Here is an 18,024-nt window from a genome sequence, read left to right as displayed (position 1 = left end):
CCCGTGACGCTACGCACGATGACGTTCGTGCCCTTTTATTAAGTAACTTTGTACTAAATAAACGGGAGAAGAGGGTGAAAAAATACTAGTTTTGTGCACCCGACCAACACCAACATGAAAACAGCCCGTAGTGCCGAAAAAAAATCGGTCATAGTTATATTTCAACAAAAACATAAGGCGCTCCCAATAATTTGTTTAGTTTGTGTATTATATTAGTGACAACAAAATTGATATATGTATTTTTTTTTTAAAATGGTGGTACATTTTAAACCCCGTGTAGGCTCTGTCGTTGCACATCATTTTTGTTCATGCAAACAATGTCTCATTTCTGTACTACCGCACGTTTAACAGCTGTGGCTCCATAGCTCAGGGGTTAGAGCACTGGTCTTGTAAACCAGGGGTCGCGAGTTCAAATCTCGCTGGGGCCTTGCAAATCTTTTTTCCTTTATAAAACAAATCTTAATGTTTTCTAACTCATACTTTTTTTTTTTTTTTACACGTGCTTCATTAATGTCGTTATCTGTATTGTGTGAGAGACGATTCATTTATATTGCGAACATGCGATGGCTGCTTGAAATCATACAGCCCATTCCTTTTCAGTACCTCGATCCAGATTCTCAGCGGCTGTGACTCTCTGCAGCACGGTGCCTCCCTCTGGCGTCTGAAAGACGAGGAGTGAAGACTTTTATTTTGTGTATAATGGAATAGCACCTGATGTTTTTGTGCAAATGTTTTTATTTATTTATTTATTTAAGAAAGCAGTGTTGCTACATTACACGTCACCTCCCCCTATCAGTAGAGCATGGGTACTATTGAATTGATATCAAACCGAGGATTCAAACGGATTACCAATGAATTGGGGCAGCTGCAAAAAAATGGAGTGTAGATTATACCGTCTGCTTTCACTTATATAGTGTGTATGCACACGTATTGTTTTTCAGTGTTTATTTAGAGATTTGTGTTCGTGGGGAAGTAGCGAGGAGGGTGTGAATTGGCTTGTATGGCTCTTGCTGTGGTCCTGGCCAGGTGATTCTCAAGCCCGTTTTCTCCTGTGGCGTGATCTACATGCACGTCTTGTTAAAATGTCCATTCATTGGGATTCAATTCAGGTTTGTAAGATAATCATCATCCGTTCCAGAACAGGTATACTCACCAATGGCCTAACTTCAATAACAAATGCGCACAGAACATTTCAGCAAATCTAAAAGGAATCGTGCAAAGGAATGTCCGTACCCAGCAGAACTGCGAGGGGAGCAGCCGGTGCAGAACCCCCTCCCAGCAGAACTGCGAGGGGAGCAGCCAGTGCAGAACCCCCTCCCAGCAGAACTGCGAGGGGAGCAGCCGGTGCAGAACCCCCTGCCAGCAGAACTGCGAGGGGAGCAGCCGGTGCAGAACCCCCTCCCAGCAGAACTGCGAGGGGAGCAGCCAGTGCAGAACCCCTTCCCAGCAGAACTGCGAGGGGAGCAGCCGGTGCAGAACCCCCTGCCAGCAGAACTGCGAGGGAAGCAGCCGGTGCAGAACCCCCTGCCAGCAGAACTGCGAGGGGAGCAGCCGGTGCAGAACCCCCTGCCAGCAGAACTGCGAGGGGAGCAGCCGGTGCAGAACCCCCTGCCAGCAGAACTGCGAGGGAAGCAGCCGGTGCAGAACCCCCTGCCAGCAGAACTGCGAGGGGAGCAGCCGGTGCAGAACCCCCTGCCAGCAGAACTGCGAGGGGAGCAGCCGGTGCAGAACCCCCTCCCAGCAGAACTGCGAGGGGAGCAGCCAGTGCAGAACCCCTTCCCAGCAGAACTGCGAGGGGAGCAGCCGGTGCAGAACCCCCTGCCAGCAGAACTGCGAGGGAAGCAGCCGGTGCAGAACCCCCTGCCAGCAGAACTGCGAGGGGAGCAGCCGGTGCAGAACCCCCTGCCAGCAGAACTGCGAGGGGAGCAGCCGGTGCAGAACCCCCTGCCAGCAGAACTGCGAGGGAAGCAGCCGGTGCAGAACCCCCTGCCAGCAGAACTGCGAGGGGAGCAGCCGGTGCAGAACCCCCTGCCAGCAGAACTGCGAGGGGAGCAGCCGGTGCAGAACCCCCTGCCAGCAGAACTGCGAGGGAAGCAGCCGGTGCAGAACCCCCTGCCAGCAGAACTGCGAGGGAAGCAGCCAGTGCAGAACCCCCTCCCAGCAGAACTGCGAGGGAAGCAGCCAGTGCAGAACCCCTTCCCAGCAGAACTGCGAGGGGAGCAGCCAGTGCAGAACCCCTTCCCAGCAGAACTGCGAGGGAAGCAGTCAGTGCAGAACCCCCTCCCAGCAGAACTGCGAGGGGAGCAGCCGGTGCAGAACCCCCTCCCAGCAGAACTACGAGGGGAGCAGCCAGTGCAGAACCCCTTCCCAGCAGAACTGCGAGGGAAGCAGCCAGTGCAGAACCCCCTCCCAGCAGAACTGCGAGGGGAGCAGCCAGTGCAGAACCCCCTCCCAGCAGAACTGCGAGGGGAGCAGCCAGTGCAGAACCCCCTCCCAGCAGAACTGCGAGGGGAGCAGCCAGTGCAGAACCCCCTCCCAGCAGAACTGCGAGGGGAGCAGCCAGTGCAGAACCCCCTCCCAGCAGAACTACGAGGGGAGCAGCCAGTGCAGAACCCCCTCCCAGCAGAACTGCGAGGGAAGCAGCCGGTGCAGAACCCCTTCCCAGCAGAACTGCGAGGGAAGCAGCCAGTGCAGAACCCCCTCCCAGCAGAACTGCGAGGGGAGCAGCCAGTGCAGAACCCCCTCCCAGCAGAACTGCGAGGGGAGCAGCCAGTGCAGAACCCCCTCCCAGCAGAACTGCGAGGGAAGCAGCCGGTGCAGAACCCCTTCCCAGCAGAACTGCGAGGGAAGCAGCCAGTGCAGAACCCCCTCCCAGCAGAACTGCGAGGGAAGCAGCCAGTGCAGAACCCCCTCCCAGCAGAACTGCGAGGGGAGCAGCCGGTGCAGAACCCCTTCCCAGCAGAACTGCGAGGGAAGCAGCCAGTGCAGAACCCCCTCCCAGCAGAACTGCGAGGGAAGCAGCCAGTGCAGAACCCCCTCCCAGCAGAACTGCGAGGGGAGCAGCCGGTGCAGAACCCCCTGCCAGCAGAACTGCGAGGGAAGCAGCCAGTGCAGAACCCCTTCCCAGCAGAACTGCGAGGGAAGCAGCCAGTGCAGAACCCCTTCCCAGCAGAACTGCGAGGGGAGCAGCCGGTGCAGAACCCCCTGCCAGCAGAACTGCGAGGGGAGCAGCCGGTGCAGAACCCCCTGCCAGCAGAACTGCGAGGGGAGCAGCCGGTGCAGAACCCCCTGCCAGCAGAACTGCGAGGGAAGCAGCCGGTGCAGAACCCCCTGCCAGCAGAACTGCGAGGGAAGCAGCCAGTGCAGAACCCCCTCCCAGCAGAACTGCGAGGGAAGCAGCCAGTGCAGAACCCCTTCCCAGCAGAACTGCGAGGGGAGCAGCCAGTGCAGAACCCCTTCCCAGCAGAACTGCGAGGGAAGCAGTCAGTGCAGAACCCCCTCCCAGCAGAACTGCGAGGGGAGCAGCCGGTGCAGAACCCCCTCCCAGCAGAACTACGAGGGGAGCAGCCAGTGCAGAACCCCTTCCCAGCAGAACTGCGAGGGAAGCAGCCAGTGCAGAACCCCCTCCCAGCAGAACTGCGAGGGGAGCAGCCAGTGCAGAACCCCCTCCCAGCAGAACTGCGAGGGGAGCAGCCAGTGCAGAACCCCCTCCCAGCAGAACTGCGAGGGGAGCAGCCAGTGCAGAACCCCCTCCCAGCAGAACTGCGAGGGGAGCAGCCAGTGCAGAACCCCCTCCCAGCAGAACTACGAGGGGAGCAGCCAGTGCAGAACCCCCTCCCAGCAGAACTACGAGGGGAGCAGCCGGTGCAGAACCCCCTCCCAGCAGAACTGCGAGGGAAGCAGCCAGTGCAGAACCCCCTCCCAGCAGAACTGCGAGGGGAGCAGCCAGTGCAGAACCCCCTCCCAGCAGAACTGCGAGGGGAGCAGCCAGTGCAGAACCCCCTCCCAGCAGAACTGCGAGGGAAGCAGCCGGTGCAGAACCCCCTCCCAGCAGAACTACGAGGGAAGCAGCCAGTGCAGAACCCCCTCCCAGCAGAACTGCGAGGGAAGCAGCCAGTGCAGAACACCCTGCCACCAGAACTGCGAGGGGAGCAGCCAGTGCAGAACGAAGCCTGCAGTCCAGTGCTTGCTGGTGTGTGATGCGCATCATCAGAGGCCAGTCACATGTGTAGTGTGTTCCTGAGGAACATTGGCATACATTATCTACAGCAGATGATGTGACCCACACATTAAAAACAACACAGCAAGCTTTTCCAGTTTAACTCTTTAGAACCCTTTTTTTTTTAATCTGCAACATTTTCCACTGTGAATACACTGTAATAAAAGTTTACAAAAAACAAAAACGAACACACACACACAGAAAACAATTTGAAACCACATCATATGAACTGTAGTCAGAGATCAAGATTTTGTTTTTAGTACAAAGAACGTACACCTCATACAACAGAAAGCTAATCTAACACATGCTGTTGAAAATGTTAACAGAAATTTTAAAAAGTCCAAGAAAGGCTTGAACCAACTGCATTGTAGTTTAAAAACATAATGAAGTTTATACATAATGAACGTGACTGTCATAAAAACAATTCTAAGAACTCTGCACCAGCAATGAAGTAACGAAGCATTATAATTTAAAACAAAAGGAGGAGTGAAGAGAAAGATCCCCAGGTCTCACATGCACAGCTGTTCAGTTGGCACGCATGCACAAGAAACTATATATATTTGTATATATATATATATATATGTATATTTATACTGTATATTAGCACAACACAGACATGGACTCCCACAAGGTAATAAAGGTGTTCCAATCTTTTCTAAAGGATCTTACTCTGCATTCCGTTACATCCTTGAATTCTAGAACCTTTACCCAAAGCTTGGACCCCGTGTCAGATAATATCTACACACAAAGGCAGAGGCAGACAGCAAGACCAGTGCAACCCTTCCCTTTGAGAAAACACTGGAACACGCCTCAATCACCGGGCTTCTCTTGTCACATGTCCGCTTGCTTTTCAGATACACACGTTCACAGACTATTTACAGCACACACAGATATCCAGCCGCAGTGCATCACCTAGGAGGGAGGGCTCTTTAATACAGCAGGGCTAACGTCCCATTGCAAAGCGACCCTCCGTCGAAATGACACGTTTTTAAATGAAGTGGCAACTGCTGGTGAGCTGCAAGCCAGTGTTTCTCGAGGCAGTGTCAGCTAGACCAGGGGTGAGCTCACATAGCCTGGGTAACTGCAAAGCTGATGCAGCAGACACTCCAATCCGCTACGCCGTGCTTAACGTCTGCATTTCAACTCTCTCACGCAGGAAATCAAAACAACTAGCTGGAAAAAAAGAAATCGCTGCTGACGCACAAAAAGCCACTGAAGCAAGCTCACCTCGAGGAACACAACAAGCTTTTTATTCTGTTTGTGAGAAAGAAATCTCCAATGAAACCACTTATATCTCAGACAGGAAGGACGGCTACATTCATTACAAAACAAATCTACATTATAAAAATAAACGGAAGGGCAATCTGCTGGTTTTCACCGGTGTATTCAGAGTAACGTCTGTTAAATACGAGATCGAATGGATCGCATTAGTTTTTATTATTATTATTATTTTTTTTTTTTTTTTTTACACAGAGCATTTTTAATCACACTTTGGTTTATTTTAAAACAAGAAATGTTTCACAAATTCAAGATTTCATTAAAAAAATAAAAAATAAATGGTTCTTTTTTTTTTTTTTTTTAGTAATAAAAAAAAGTCATGTTAAATTAAATTAAATGAAAAGACAAAACAAAATATCACAAAAATCACCTACACATCCACAACACAAGCTAAAAGCACCTCTATGAAAATGCCTTCATGGACTACATTAGACATCCATATACTAAACGAGACAGGCTGTGAAAGTGGAAACGGAACGGAAACGCTGATTACACTCCCTATCATTATATACACGTGTTTGCTGGTGACAGTAACTCGCTGGAGCTCAGAACTCGCCTGCCTGTTCCAGCAGACTGTCTGTCTGTCTGTCTGTCTGTCTGTCTCTCTTAACCTGCGTCTATCATTACTAAGCCAGTACAGAGGGGGAGACCTCATCTAGAGCTGAGGGTACACAAACACACTTTATGAAGGGAGACCTAGTTAGAGGCAGCTCCGCTCTATCAAACCCCAAGTGTGCCATGCAGGGGCCTGAAACGTGGTCTCCTGAAATCAAGTTCCAAGACACAAAGTGGCTTCGTGCTCCCTTAGCTTAACTGACCAAACTCTACCCCTTAGGGTAAAAGGCTTCAGAAAACATTTAACATTTGGAAACTACCCCAACTCAGAGACTGCCCCTTTGTCTCAGCTGATGAAGAGACTCCGATAGACAGATTATATATAATTACACCCGAGAGCTATCTGCTCTCAGTCAGGACCTGCAAGACCTCGACTCAGTCGAACTGCCCTGCAATGGGAGCCTGCTTGCTATCTGCTCTCAGTCAGGACCTGCAAGACCTCGACTCAGTCGAACTGCCCTGCAATGGGAGCCTGCTTGCTATCTGCTCTCAGTCAGGACCTGCAAGACCTCGACTCAGTCGAACTGCCCTGCAATGGGAGCCCGCTTGCTATCTGCTCTCAGTCAGGACCTGCAAGACCTCGACTCAGTCGAACTGCCCTGCAATGGGAGCCTGCTTGCTATCTGCTCTCAGTCAGGACCTGCAAGACCTCGACTCAGTCGAACTGCCCTGCAATGGGAGCCTGCTTGCTATCTGCTCTCAGTCAGGACCTGCAAGACCTCGACTCAGTCGAACTGCCCTGCAATGGGAGCCTGCTTGCTATCTGCTCTCAGTCAGGACCTGCAAGACCTCGACTCAGTCGAACTGCACTGCAATGGGAGCCTGCTTGCTATCTGCTCTCAGTCAGGACCTGCAAAGAGCAATCGTTGCTGGAAGGCGCCTCGTTTTGTTGCAGCAGTTTCTAAAGTAAAGAGACTAAAAGAAAAACCCCGCCCCAACATGGTCATGTGACTGCCTTTCCCAGGGTCTCCTCCCGGGTCTGCTGTGGAGGTTCAAGATCCTTCTGATCTCCCGGCTCATCAGAAGAGAGAAAAGGGAAAAGGGTTTCTGTAGTAATTTCAACTCCCTGTACACACCAGTCCTTGACAGGGGCCGGGAGAATGTCAGTTCACATACATAGCTGCCCGAACACTCACAACCTCAATTACTTTATATGTCGGGGTACAGAGGGGATATAACGGGACGGGACAGAGTCTGACCCAAACAGAGCAGTAAAAAGTTGCCCAGCTGGTTTTATCAGTGAAAACGGATAAGCCAGGCACAGTTAAAAGTCTTATTTCAGAGCATTTCAAATGAAGGGGGGCGCTGTCAGATAATCACGCTGTGTTATCAATGCCAGAACAAACCGCCAGTTCAGTGAAATAAAAACAAGCACAGATGAGCAGGGACAGGGTCCCTACTGAACCCCACAGGGCCTGCCTGACCGGGCTGGTTTCCCTCTTTCAGATGCTGGCTGGGTCGGGGGCTGGCGTGACCCCGGAGGGGGGTGTGGTGTCCCCGGTGGACGGGGTCTCCTGGCTGGTGCCCTGCTCGCGCTCCGTTTCAAGCTCTTTGTCCCCGGTGCCGGTGGCGGGCACAGGGCCCGGGGAGGTCAGGGTCCGGCCGGAGACGCGGTACGCTCCCTGCAGCTCCTGGACCCGCTCGGCTGTCGGCTCCCACTTGGCGAAGCCAGCAGAGTTCTGGAGGAAGAGGACGGCAGTGCCGTGGACCGCCTTGTAGTACATCTCCTCCCTGAGACACACAGACAGACGTGAGGGGGGGTTAGTCACTGCAGTACAGACGGCAGTCACTGCAGTAAAGACCCAGGATACAGTTTACACAGAACACCGCTTACAAAAACTTCTCAGTTTGCTTGCCTTATTTTCAAAATGTCCATTCCAGTAGCTTCAGGGTCAGAAGCACGTTACTGGATGGAAACCACGTGCATTAAGGGCTGGATACACAGACCCTGCTTAGCTCTAATCATGGACTACCTTTCCCTAAGTGATCATTAAGTAGTCCAAGATCAGTGCCAGACGGGATGATCAAACTCTTTTCCTGCAGTGCAGTTTGTCTTGTTTTCCATTTAGAAAGGGTTCTCCCGAGCCTCGCTGAGCCTCACCTCTTGCACGTGTGCTGGGAGCCGCTCCGGTACTCGTGCTCGAAGGCCGGCACGGTGAGCTGGTGCCTCTTGAAGCGGCTGGACTCCATGCGGGTGAGCGCGGGCGTGGGGGGGTCGCGCCACTCCGGGACGAACACGATGAAGGACAGCGGCTCGCTCGAGCGCTCCAGCAGGTCCTGTTAGAAAATTCAGAAAATTAGACAACCCCAAAAAAAACAAAACAAAAAAAACCATGCCAGACTTCAGAACACTCTCGCGTCCAAACTGAGAGCCTCCTCTCACCTCAAAGTGAGACACCATGGCGTCCATCAGCTCTTCACAGAACGGGGGGTTTGCCTCGAAGGAGCCGCTGACTGGAGAGAAGCTCAGGAAGGGGCTGGAACACAACAGCACAGCACTGTCAGTGCACAGCACAGGCTTACCCGGACTGCCCTCCTCACATCCACTCAGTGCTTCATGCAGGGTGGAAGGAAAGCAAGACAAAACACAACGGCTCACCCTCGGGACCCGAAGAATCCGTCACAGTCTGGGAAGGCAGAGCAGAACTGTTTGAAGTAGCTGTTGAGGGGGGAGGCGAAGCACTCGAAGCTCACTCCAAACTGCTTGTGCAGAGCCTCGAACACGGGCACCGGCAGCGCCCCCTGCAGGCCAGTGCCTTCATGCACCCCCGCGCCAAACATCGCCTGCACGTGAGAGAGAGGAGTACATGAGACCCGTATAAACAGTACCGCTCCACTAGAGGGCTTGCCCTTCAGTTGAATGGTAAGATGTTCTTCCAGCCCTTGCCTTCCCATTCAATTCAGTGGGCTGAGATGATGCCAAGTGACTACAGTGTGTCAAAAGAATTCAGCTCAGGTGAGTCTGCACTAAAATCTGGAATGGGCTCACGGTGCTACGCATGGGAGTCTGAAATTACCTGGTATCTCTTGATCAGGCACCAGACCCTGGAGAGGAATTTCTCGAACCGTGGGTCGTCAATGCAGCTGTACCGGTACAGCAGCTCCTGAAACAGACAGACAGTGGGGGTGAGAAGGGTGCCGGCAACACAACACACAGGCATGCCATCCTGCTTGCATTGAGCTGTTAACCCATTCACACTGCTCTCCAACCCCTAACCCGCTACACAGGTGCCAACGCAGCCACCTTACAGACAGGTGTTCTGCGCTGCAGGAGATGAACCGTGCATGAGAAGACGCTCACCAGCTTGCTGAAGTAGTTGCGGTTGATCTTCACCATCTCCCCCTTGAAGCGCACGCAGGCCACGTCGTTCTCGAAATGCAGGTCCACGCGGGGCTGGGGCGGCGAGGGGATGGCGAGGCGCAGGGGGTAGCAGTACACCAGCCTGTCCTGAATTTCGGGGGCCTCCACTGTCTCTGTAGGAGGGGAACCCACATGCCAGCTTAACACACTGATATCATCTCAAACAGCCTGTACAGAAAGATTACCTTTAACACCTGGAACAGGGCTGGAAATAAGACCCCACTGCATTCCTGGTTTTACTGGGAGTTAAGACACACCTAGGACACACTGTGGCTAATCAAAACTGTAGTAAAACCTGGAATGGGTGAAACTGCTGTGCAATCGGAGTCTCACTTCCATCCTTGTGGAAACACACGTAGCATTTTTTATTTTGTATCGATATAAATACTTTTCTCTCTGTGTTGATTTATATCTCTATTACTCTCTCTTTATATAGGCATTTCTGACCCCTGCAATGTGTTTACTTTAACCCTCCCAGACGTGCCCGTTGTCTTTGCTGCGCTGGACGGTGTGGGTTCAGGGTCAGGGTGTTCAGTGGTGCGGTGCAGCGCAGTGCTCAGGTCAGTCCATGCTGTGCTGGACAGTGTGGGTTCAGGGTCAGGGTGTTCAGTTTTGCAGTGCTCAGGTCAGTCCTTGCTGTGCTGGACAGTGTGGGTTCAGGGTCAGGGTGTTCAGTGGTGCAGTGCAGTGCAGTGCTCAGGTCAGTCCTTGCTGTGCTGGACAGTGTGGCTTCAGGGTCAGGGTGTTCAGTGGTGCAGTGCAGTGCAGTGCTCAGGTCAGTCCTTGCTGTGCTGGACAGTGTGGGTTCAGGGTCAGGGTGTTCAGTGGTGCAGTGCAGCGCAGTGCTCAGGTCAGTCCATGCTGTGCTGGACAGTGTGGGTTCAGGGTCAGGGTGTTCAGTGGTGCAGTGCAGCGCAGTGCTCAGGTCAGTCCTGCTCACCCGAGATGTTGCACTCCTTGAGCAGCGCGCTGTGGCAGTCCCGGATGCGGCGTGCGTAGTCACAGGAGATGTGGTAGATCTTACTGCAGATCCCCTCCACGGAGTCCTTGGCCACGGCTGCCACGTGGGGGCCACACTGCTTCCGCAAGTGCTCCAGACGGTCCTGCAGCCACGAGAGGGCAGGGAGAGAGCCAGTTTAGAATCTCTTTGCTGTTTAATTTCTTAAACGATTAAAATGTAGAATTAAAAACTGTAACATTGGGGATGTTTTTAACCAATCAGAAGAAGCCATCCATCATCTTATAAATGACTGCAGAGGAATGTTCTACACTTGGCTAATGTTAAAAGGTATAGAAGGAGAAGCCAGGAATCCTTGTTGCATTTGCATACAGACTACCAGACTAGGCAAGAAGAAACTAAAATCAGGGTGAAACAGTGAGGGAACTTTGTACAGGAGTTTGCACCTTCTTTTCTAACAGGAACAACACATTGCTAATGTCACAGGACTAGCGAGAACCAAGGGAGGAGCGTGTACTGTGTTCACTGTGGTGCTGAACGCCTCGCCTGCTAGTCTGTGTCTCCCTCTTACCATGTAATCCTCCTTGGAGGCGGAGTGGTCTTTCCTCAGCCAGCTAATGGTGTCCTCCACGTTCCACTTCACTACCTTCCTGCTGTCAGGGGTCGCGTTCCTGCAGGGACACAACAGGGCTTAGAGAGCGTTTCACTTCCAGTATCCACTCAGATAACCCACAAGCAGCAGCTCTCCCACACTGAACACCGACATGAACGAACGAGGAGGCGGGACAGGAAACGCTGTCCATGCTGTAAATGAAACCCGTACCTGGACTCGATCATTCTTTTCGCAGACTCCGCGTATTTGAAGAGAAGCTTGCGGGCCTCTTCTCTGTATTTAATACGTGACAATCTGGAGGGAAAGTTAGACGTACAGTTAATATTTTGAGATTTTTTGGAATATAAATGATCCAGTTGTGCTGCTGGCCTGCTGACCTGATAGGGATGTCGTTCATGACCTCCCGGAACATGGCCGGAGAGATGACCGGCTCACACTCGCTGGGCAGGAAGGGGTCCTTCCCCTTGTCCAGCACCTTGCGCTCCAGCAGCCAGCGGTTAAACGAGTCCCGCGGGGGTTCGATCCCTGGAGAGGTTAGAGGAGGGTCAGACAGCACGACACACACGCACACACACAGCTCATAGAAACAGTGCAGGAGTACCAGCCTAAGAGACACATGCTCTTCCACTGTGCAGTGATGAAGTCTGAATAACCCCACCCATCATGCTAGCATTGAGCGGACAGTGCTAAGAATCGGAACTGGAATGGACCCTGCTCGTGTGAGTGCTGGTGGCAGGCAGCCTCTACCTTCTCTCTGCTGGCACAGCTCCAGGTAGTGCTTGCGCAGCTTCAGTGTGAGCTGGGCTCGCTGCAGCTCCACGTCGGGGTGTGGGGGCAGTGCGTCCGAGGGGGGGCGCTCCTTGATCACCGCGTTGGTCGGGATGTCCAGGTCCCAGTACACCCTGAAACAGGGCAGGCAGGAGCTTCACTAACAGAACAGACAACAAGCCCCCTGCTGAGCAAACAGATCACAGCAACCACATGACCCGTGCTGCAATGCGACATGCCGCGCAGAGACACCATGCATGACACACATATTAGATCTCAGACTGTGTTTAGTAATTCTACCCAGGAATGGGTCTGCAACCCAGACCTGGTATTAGCGATCCTCAGGTTTAAGCAATAAAGTGGAACCAGCCAACACCTCCACTGGTACATAGAAGAGCACTCACGCGGTCGGTCTGTAGGGGGCAGGCGCGGGCGCGGCAGAGGGGGGCTGCTGCTTCTCGTCCGTCGGGGACCCCCATATCTTAGAGAGGGGGGTGCCGGGGGGGCCTGGGGTGCTGGGGGAGATGGGCACCGTCGGGGTCGTCGGGGTCACTGGCATGATCTCCACCTGTCGCAGGACAGAAGAGACACGATGTCATCGCAGGAAAAGCTCACCTATAAAACACACCTTGAATTCCAGAGGAAATGCAAGAGAAAGCGCCCGGGGTGGCAGGGACTCACCTTGGGTCTCTTGAAGCTGTTGGCTCCTCCCACCGCCGTCTCCTCAGAGAGGCGTCTCTTGCGCTGCCCGTTGTCCAGGCCGGGGTCCACTGGGGCCGCGTTCAAACCCAGGGGGTCCGACTGGAGAGGAAAACACAACAGTACAGGACAGTGAGACCTGAACCCAGCAGGTTCGATTTCTTCTTTAAAATAATCAATCAGTCAGTCTTCTTCAGGTACAGACACTAATATACTGGGCAGGTTACATCACACAGGTGTAACCTAGTAATTCTACCCAATAGCAGAGCTGCTCGACAGGAGATGGAGTTCTACGATTCTATTGCGTCATTTAAGCAGAAGTGAAAAGGTACATTTCTGGTTTGCAGTTTTACAGTAGAAATGAGGAAACAGCTGTTGACACCAGGTCACCCTTGACTGGCTGAACCAGTGTAGGTGTGGCATGTCTACGTGCAGAGCTGGAAGGTTTCACAGGTCTGGGCTACGTTAGGCAGTAGACTTGAAAAGCCTTACAGGTCTACTGGCTGTTTATTATTCATCTGGTGAGCTAGAGGACTGGGGTAGAGTTACAGCTGCTAATGCAAAGCACCTCGAGTCACGCTGGCTTTTACTAACGCAAGGGTGGAAAGTGATCGCAGCAGCACACAGGAACACAGGGGCTGTCGTACACAGAGGCGAGGAGGGAGCAGAACTCACAATGACATCATGCTGCCCCAGTACTGGCATCTCCCAGAGAGACTGGTTTGTGAAGCGGTTGAAGTAGTAGGGCCGGTTTTCCCTTTTGCTCCAGCACTTGGACCAGCCCGCCTGGATCATGTCATCTGAAAAGACAGAAAGATCAGACAACACCACTTCAATTTAGAGGAGAGGAGGGATATGCAAAACACAACCAATCACAACCATGCATCACAGTTAAGCGCTGGGCTGAGAAGAGCGGCAATTCGTACATGTATAATCTGTATCTGCCGTGTCACGTTGCCAAGAAATAACATCACATTATATTAGAATACAAGAACAAACAAAAATACCAAATGAAAGCTGGAAAATCAGCTTCCCTCCCAAAAATCATTCTATCCAAAAAACGTTTTTACAGACTTCACTTGTTAGAACTGTCATCTACAGGCAGCAGCAAACATAGTTCAAAGTTTCTACTTGCTAATTCCGTCTCCTCCCCAGCTGTAGGTCTACGGAACTGGGCAGCCCAATCCCACTCCCACTCCCACTCCCACTCCCACTGGGCTGGCTCGAGCACCTACCTGGCAGCTCAAGGGTGGGTTTGGCCGCGCTGGGCGACAGGGGCTGGCCCGGGTTGGAGGAGCTTGTGGGGGACATCACCAGTGCAGGGTGGTCGCCCCCGGCCGTATTGTGGTTTTCACTCGACATCTCTCTTCATCTGGCCTGCAGCAAAGCAGAAGAGCACAGCTCAGGTCAACACAAGCCTTCAATGTACTGCACAGAACTGATCCCAGTCCCTGGGAAATTACCAACAGCTATCAAGGGTCTATACACTGAGACTCCCACTGCATAGCAGTGTGAGCCATTCGTGCTGTTACTGTGAACTCTTTCAGAGCTGTAAAGAGATACTAATTAAATATCAGGGATGGAAGCAACACTCCCATTGCATAGCAGTTTCACCCATTCCAGGTTTTACTACCAGCTTGATTAACCCCTGTTCATAGGTAACAAGTTCAGGTGTGTCTAATATTAAACTCCTAGTAAAACCAGGAATGGATCAAACTCCTATGCAATGGGAGTCTTCTTGCCAATCCTGAATAGTTTCAGTGTCTTGTGCTGAAAAACACATTTACAAATACACAAGTCTGCAAGTCTGAGCAAAGTCATCTTTCCCCAAGCCTGCGGTATATACAGATCGACTGGGACTCCTGTTGCATAGCAGAGAAGGTTAGTCCAGGTTTTACAGTAAGCTGAATTAGGCACGTGTGCCCTTCTCATCTCCATGGTGTGACTAATGAAGCCCCTAATAAAACCTGCTGTGGTTCAATCTGCTTTTAGACAGGAATCGTATTATTCTGTATCCCTGTAACCGCTGGTGTAGTCGAGGGAATACGCAGTGGTGTTTACCCACTTCTCATATAAGGGACACAGAGTTTACTCACTTCTGCTCTCCTGTGATATGCAAATCCTGGGTAAAAGCCAAGATATTTTATCAGTGAGCGTCTGTGTTGTGTTGCTGCGCGCGCGAGACTGACAGCTCTCAGTCAAAACTGCAGCACGAGCAGGGGGGCGTGGCCACTGGACTGCGTGTTCTGTGATTGGTTGTTAATGTTCTGTTCGGCACACTGGACCTGCAGGGCGGTGCTAGAAGCCTTCACCCTAGCCCGTGAAAGGACACTGACAGAACTGTACAGTGAAGCGCACTGTGGGGTCCGTGACACTTCACATGAACAGCACCTGAGAGGGGAAAGAACTGCACGGGGGTCCCAATAACAACACACCTGTTCAATCTATCTGTTCAACTGCACCAAACACAGGAGTTCACCCACTTTCTTATTTACCACCACCTGCAACAACATGGACACCACGCCTTTCAAGACAGCATCATTAAAAACAGTACAGGGACGGAATGAACAAAAATAAATCTCTGGTAGATGCAGTTTAACTCTTTGAGATAGAGATTAGATAGATAGATAGATAGATAGATAGATAGATAGATAGAGACACTGTGTGTATATGTATCTATCTTGTTAATGCAGTTGAGTGCGCAGTATTCTGTGTATGGCAGTAGCGCTGGGGTTAACTCAGCTGTGAGTCATCATTCAGCTGTGTGCTGAATGCTAAATAGCAAGACAGCAGTATAGCAGCAACCGAGAATGAAAACACAGAACATACTGAAGCAGGCTGGGAGCACAAAGACTACGATATGCTGGGCGAGCGGGAGAAATGCAAACGCGAACCTGGAAAACGCGTTTGTGTCATGACCGGGAGCTCTGTCGCCTGTCAGGCGTGTGTACACATCAACATATAACACACACAGTTCCGTGTACAGCAATCAGGGGATCGGGGACTTCCATACGTATTTAAGTAAATGACAAGATTCGGGGGCTGGGACTGTGCGTAACAAACACTGCGAAACACAAAACGTATATATTTATTAGTATTCATGCGTGAAAACGCTACTACAGTGCAAACAGCCGCATCCGGGTCTGTATATATTGCGGCACTGCCGAATTAATGGATGTTATTTATTGCAATTAAAAAAGATGCATCTATCCAAGCCCGCTTTCACGTACGATTGCAATCGCTTGTTCTGTTTCGTACAGAATAGAAATACCAGCAGTAAAGCAAAGCTGGCCTCAGCTGGTACGCATGCGCCTGACGCGCCGCCCGCCAGAAAACAAACAACAGGGTGCGCGACAAAAGAGCCGAGCCGAGCGGCGGCTGAGACGGGGGAGCCGCGGAACATGAGGGAAATACGAGGAGAAAACGGACTCGAACCCGAGGCCAGGACAAGCGGCGCGGAGGACAAGCGACAGAAGCACTCCGCCGCGCTGTTTAAACGACAAGCAGACCGACATTTCCGCGGACTGACTCCTTTTCCGAAACTGGGTTTTAGGCGCGCACTCTGCTCAGGGGAAGGGGGGGTTGAAGTAGTAAACAAGATGGCGTGCCCGACAGACCAGGAGCCGCGGCTCTCTGCGCTGCGGTCACCCCGCTTTTATAACGCAGCGAGCCGATACGCGCACGGCTGCGCTGGATATTCGGGTTCTCGGTGCATTCCTGCGCCGGTCCCTGCACTTGTTACCCCACCGGCGCGGTAAATCCCTTACCTTTGAGAGGATTGCTGGGAACCCGATAAAGGCTTCGCTCAGCTCGATCCGAATCCGCCTCCGCCTCTTCCTCCCCACCGTCCCCGCCATCTTGTATTGGGAACCCGGCCCTGGGCACTGCGCATGCGCCAGCGTGTTCGGCGCGCCGGCGGGTAATTGGGCATGCGAGTCCGCCATCTTTAGTGTGGCAAATGTTTGTAGGTAAACTCGGCGCTGATTAAAGTATGCTACAGTAACAAGGCTTTTAATGTGGCCGCGTTCACTCTTTGGACGAAGTGATTCATTTAACGTGTACAAAAATAGTTTTCACAGTCATTTTTCTTTTGTATTCCGATTTTAACCCGTAACAGAAAGCGGTAGAACTTGGATCAGCGCTATTTGTTTCTTAGCAGACGCCCTTATCCAGGGCGACTTACAATTGTTACAAGATATCACATTATTTTTACATACAATTACCCATTTATACAGTTGGGTTTTTACTGGAGCAATCTAGGTAAAGTACCTTGCTCAAGGGTACAGCAGCAGTGTCATCCACCTGGGATTGAACCCACAACCCTCCGGGGTCTACTACTCCACACTGCTGCCCCTCCGTGCTGATGCAGGGACAGACCGATTGGAAGACACGTTGTAACAGGGTGCTTGCTGTGATTAACTGTCGTTTTGTTTTAAATGATGTTAATGTATCGCAGTACATTGCGAGTAATGGTGTTATTTTGGTAGTACGGTGCTACAGTATCTCGGTTTGCCACACGCAAAATGGCTGTCTCAAAACTATTTGGTGGGGTGGGGGGGGGGGGGTGTGTGGTTAAATTGAACAGCTGTTTCCCATTGGCTAACACAAACATAAACAGGCCAGCCCCGTCCCTTGGATTGGATGTGGGTTGTATAATAACACTAGCCGTGATTGTGTTAAGCGCACACAAGTCCTTGTTTACTCATGCACGTTGGTCTAAAAGAGAGCCGAGACTATTTTCCTTCGTCGCTTGCAGTAGAGATTCGTTGCTTTTGTTCCTGGTCGTTTATGTAAAGTGTGTGCTGAATACACGCGTAAGGGTTTCTATTATTTTCAGCTTCGTTTGGAGCGCCTCACAGCTCTCGACTCGATCATCGTGTGCTCTGAACTGCGCAGCTCTCAATCACAATGATACTTTCTGAATCTTGTACTTGATTTTACTCTTAAAGATAACCGTATTCACGTTGTTTTTATCGTTTTTATCCATTTATTGTACTTCCTACTTGCTCCTAATGGAATTTACTCTTATAACCAGATAGTTTAACTGCTGTTAGTCGTACAACTGATTGTATTGTATTCTGTAACAACTGTTATTGTCTGTACAAACATTGCCTGTTGTGAATAAAACAATTTTAAAAAAAAAACTGTTGCACCTTTTTTTAAATAAAACAGCTTTCGATTATGCCATTCTGTATTTTTTTTTTGCGTGTGTGTAGCGCTTTGGGATTCTTGTGATGAAGGAGCTATAGAAATGAGAATTGTCGGTTAGCCCTCCTTTAAGATCTGATGCTAAATGCCAGATCATAAAAAGCGAATGACACCCTGACTGCCCCACAGTTCATGTTTTGTACTGTAATTGCAATCACACCAGTCTTACGGCTTTTCCTCACACTGTAATTACATTCATCAGCTTTGAGCAATGCCACGCACAGCCTGAAGAGGGCGCTGTTTCCTGGCCAGGCGGACCTGCATTTGGTGATGGGTCTTCGACAACACAATGAAGTCAAACAGGT

The 18,024-nt window shown here is 51.4% G+C and overlaps 1 protein-coding gene and 1 non-coding gene across 2 annotated transcripts; one reads left to right on the top strand and one right to left on the bottom strand.

The window, feature by feature from the left end:
* The first annotated feature begins 355 nt into the window (after window positions 1–355).
* On the top strand, window positions 356–428 carry trnat-ugu (transfer RNA threonine (anticodon UGU)). Its single transcript has one exon. It is a non-coding gene; the product is annotated as a tRNA-Thr (tRNA).
* Window positions 429–4,323: 3,895 nt separating this feature from the next.
* On the bottom strand, window positions 4,324–16,382 carry LOC117423948 (mRNA (2'-O-methyladenosine-N(6)-)-methyltransferase-like). Its single transcript, XM_034040010.3, has 16 exons — window positions 16,279–16,382; window positions 13,747–13,888; window positions 13,187–13,311; window positions 12,494–12,613; window positions 12,217–12,380; window positions 11,792–11,946; window positions 11,422–11,569; window positions 11,255–11,338; window positions 11,003–11,102; window positions 10,414–10,576; window positions 9,414–9,586; window positions 9,130–9,216; window positions 8,712–8,896; window positions 8,496–8,589; window positions 8,214–8,389; window positions 4,324–7,843 (listed from the first exon to the last, which is right to left on the bottom strand). Exons 2-16 carry the CDS (start codon window positions 13,871–13,873, stop codon window positions 7,555–7,557), a joined length of 2,190 nt encoding a protein of 729 aa, XP_033895901.3. The 5' UTR covers window positions 13,874–13,888; window positions 16,279–16,382; the 3' UTR covers window positions 4,324–7,554.
* Window positions 16,383–18,024: the final 1,642 nt, after the last annotated feature.

The sequence above is a fragment of the Acipenser ruthenus genome, chromosome 18 (genome assembly GCF_902713425.1).
Source record: "Acipenser ruthenus chromosome 18, fAciRut3.2 maternal haplotype, whole genome shotgun sequence".
Taxonomy (NCBI): domain Eukaryota; kingdom Metazoa; phylum Chordata; class Actinopteri; order Acipenseriformes; family Acipenseridae; genus Acipenser; species Acipenser ruthenus.
Note: the sequence above shows the minus strand (reverse complement) of the source record. Positions and strands in the feature narration are given on the sequence as shown.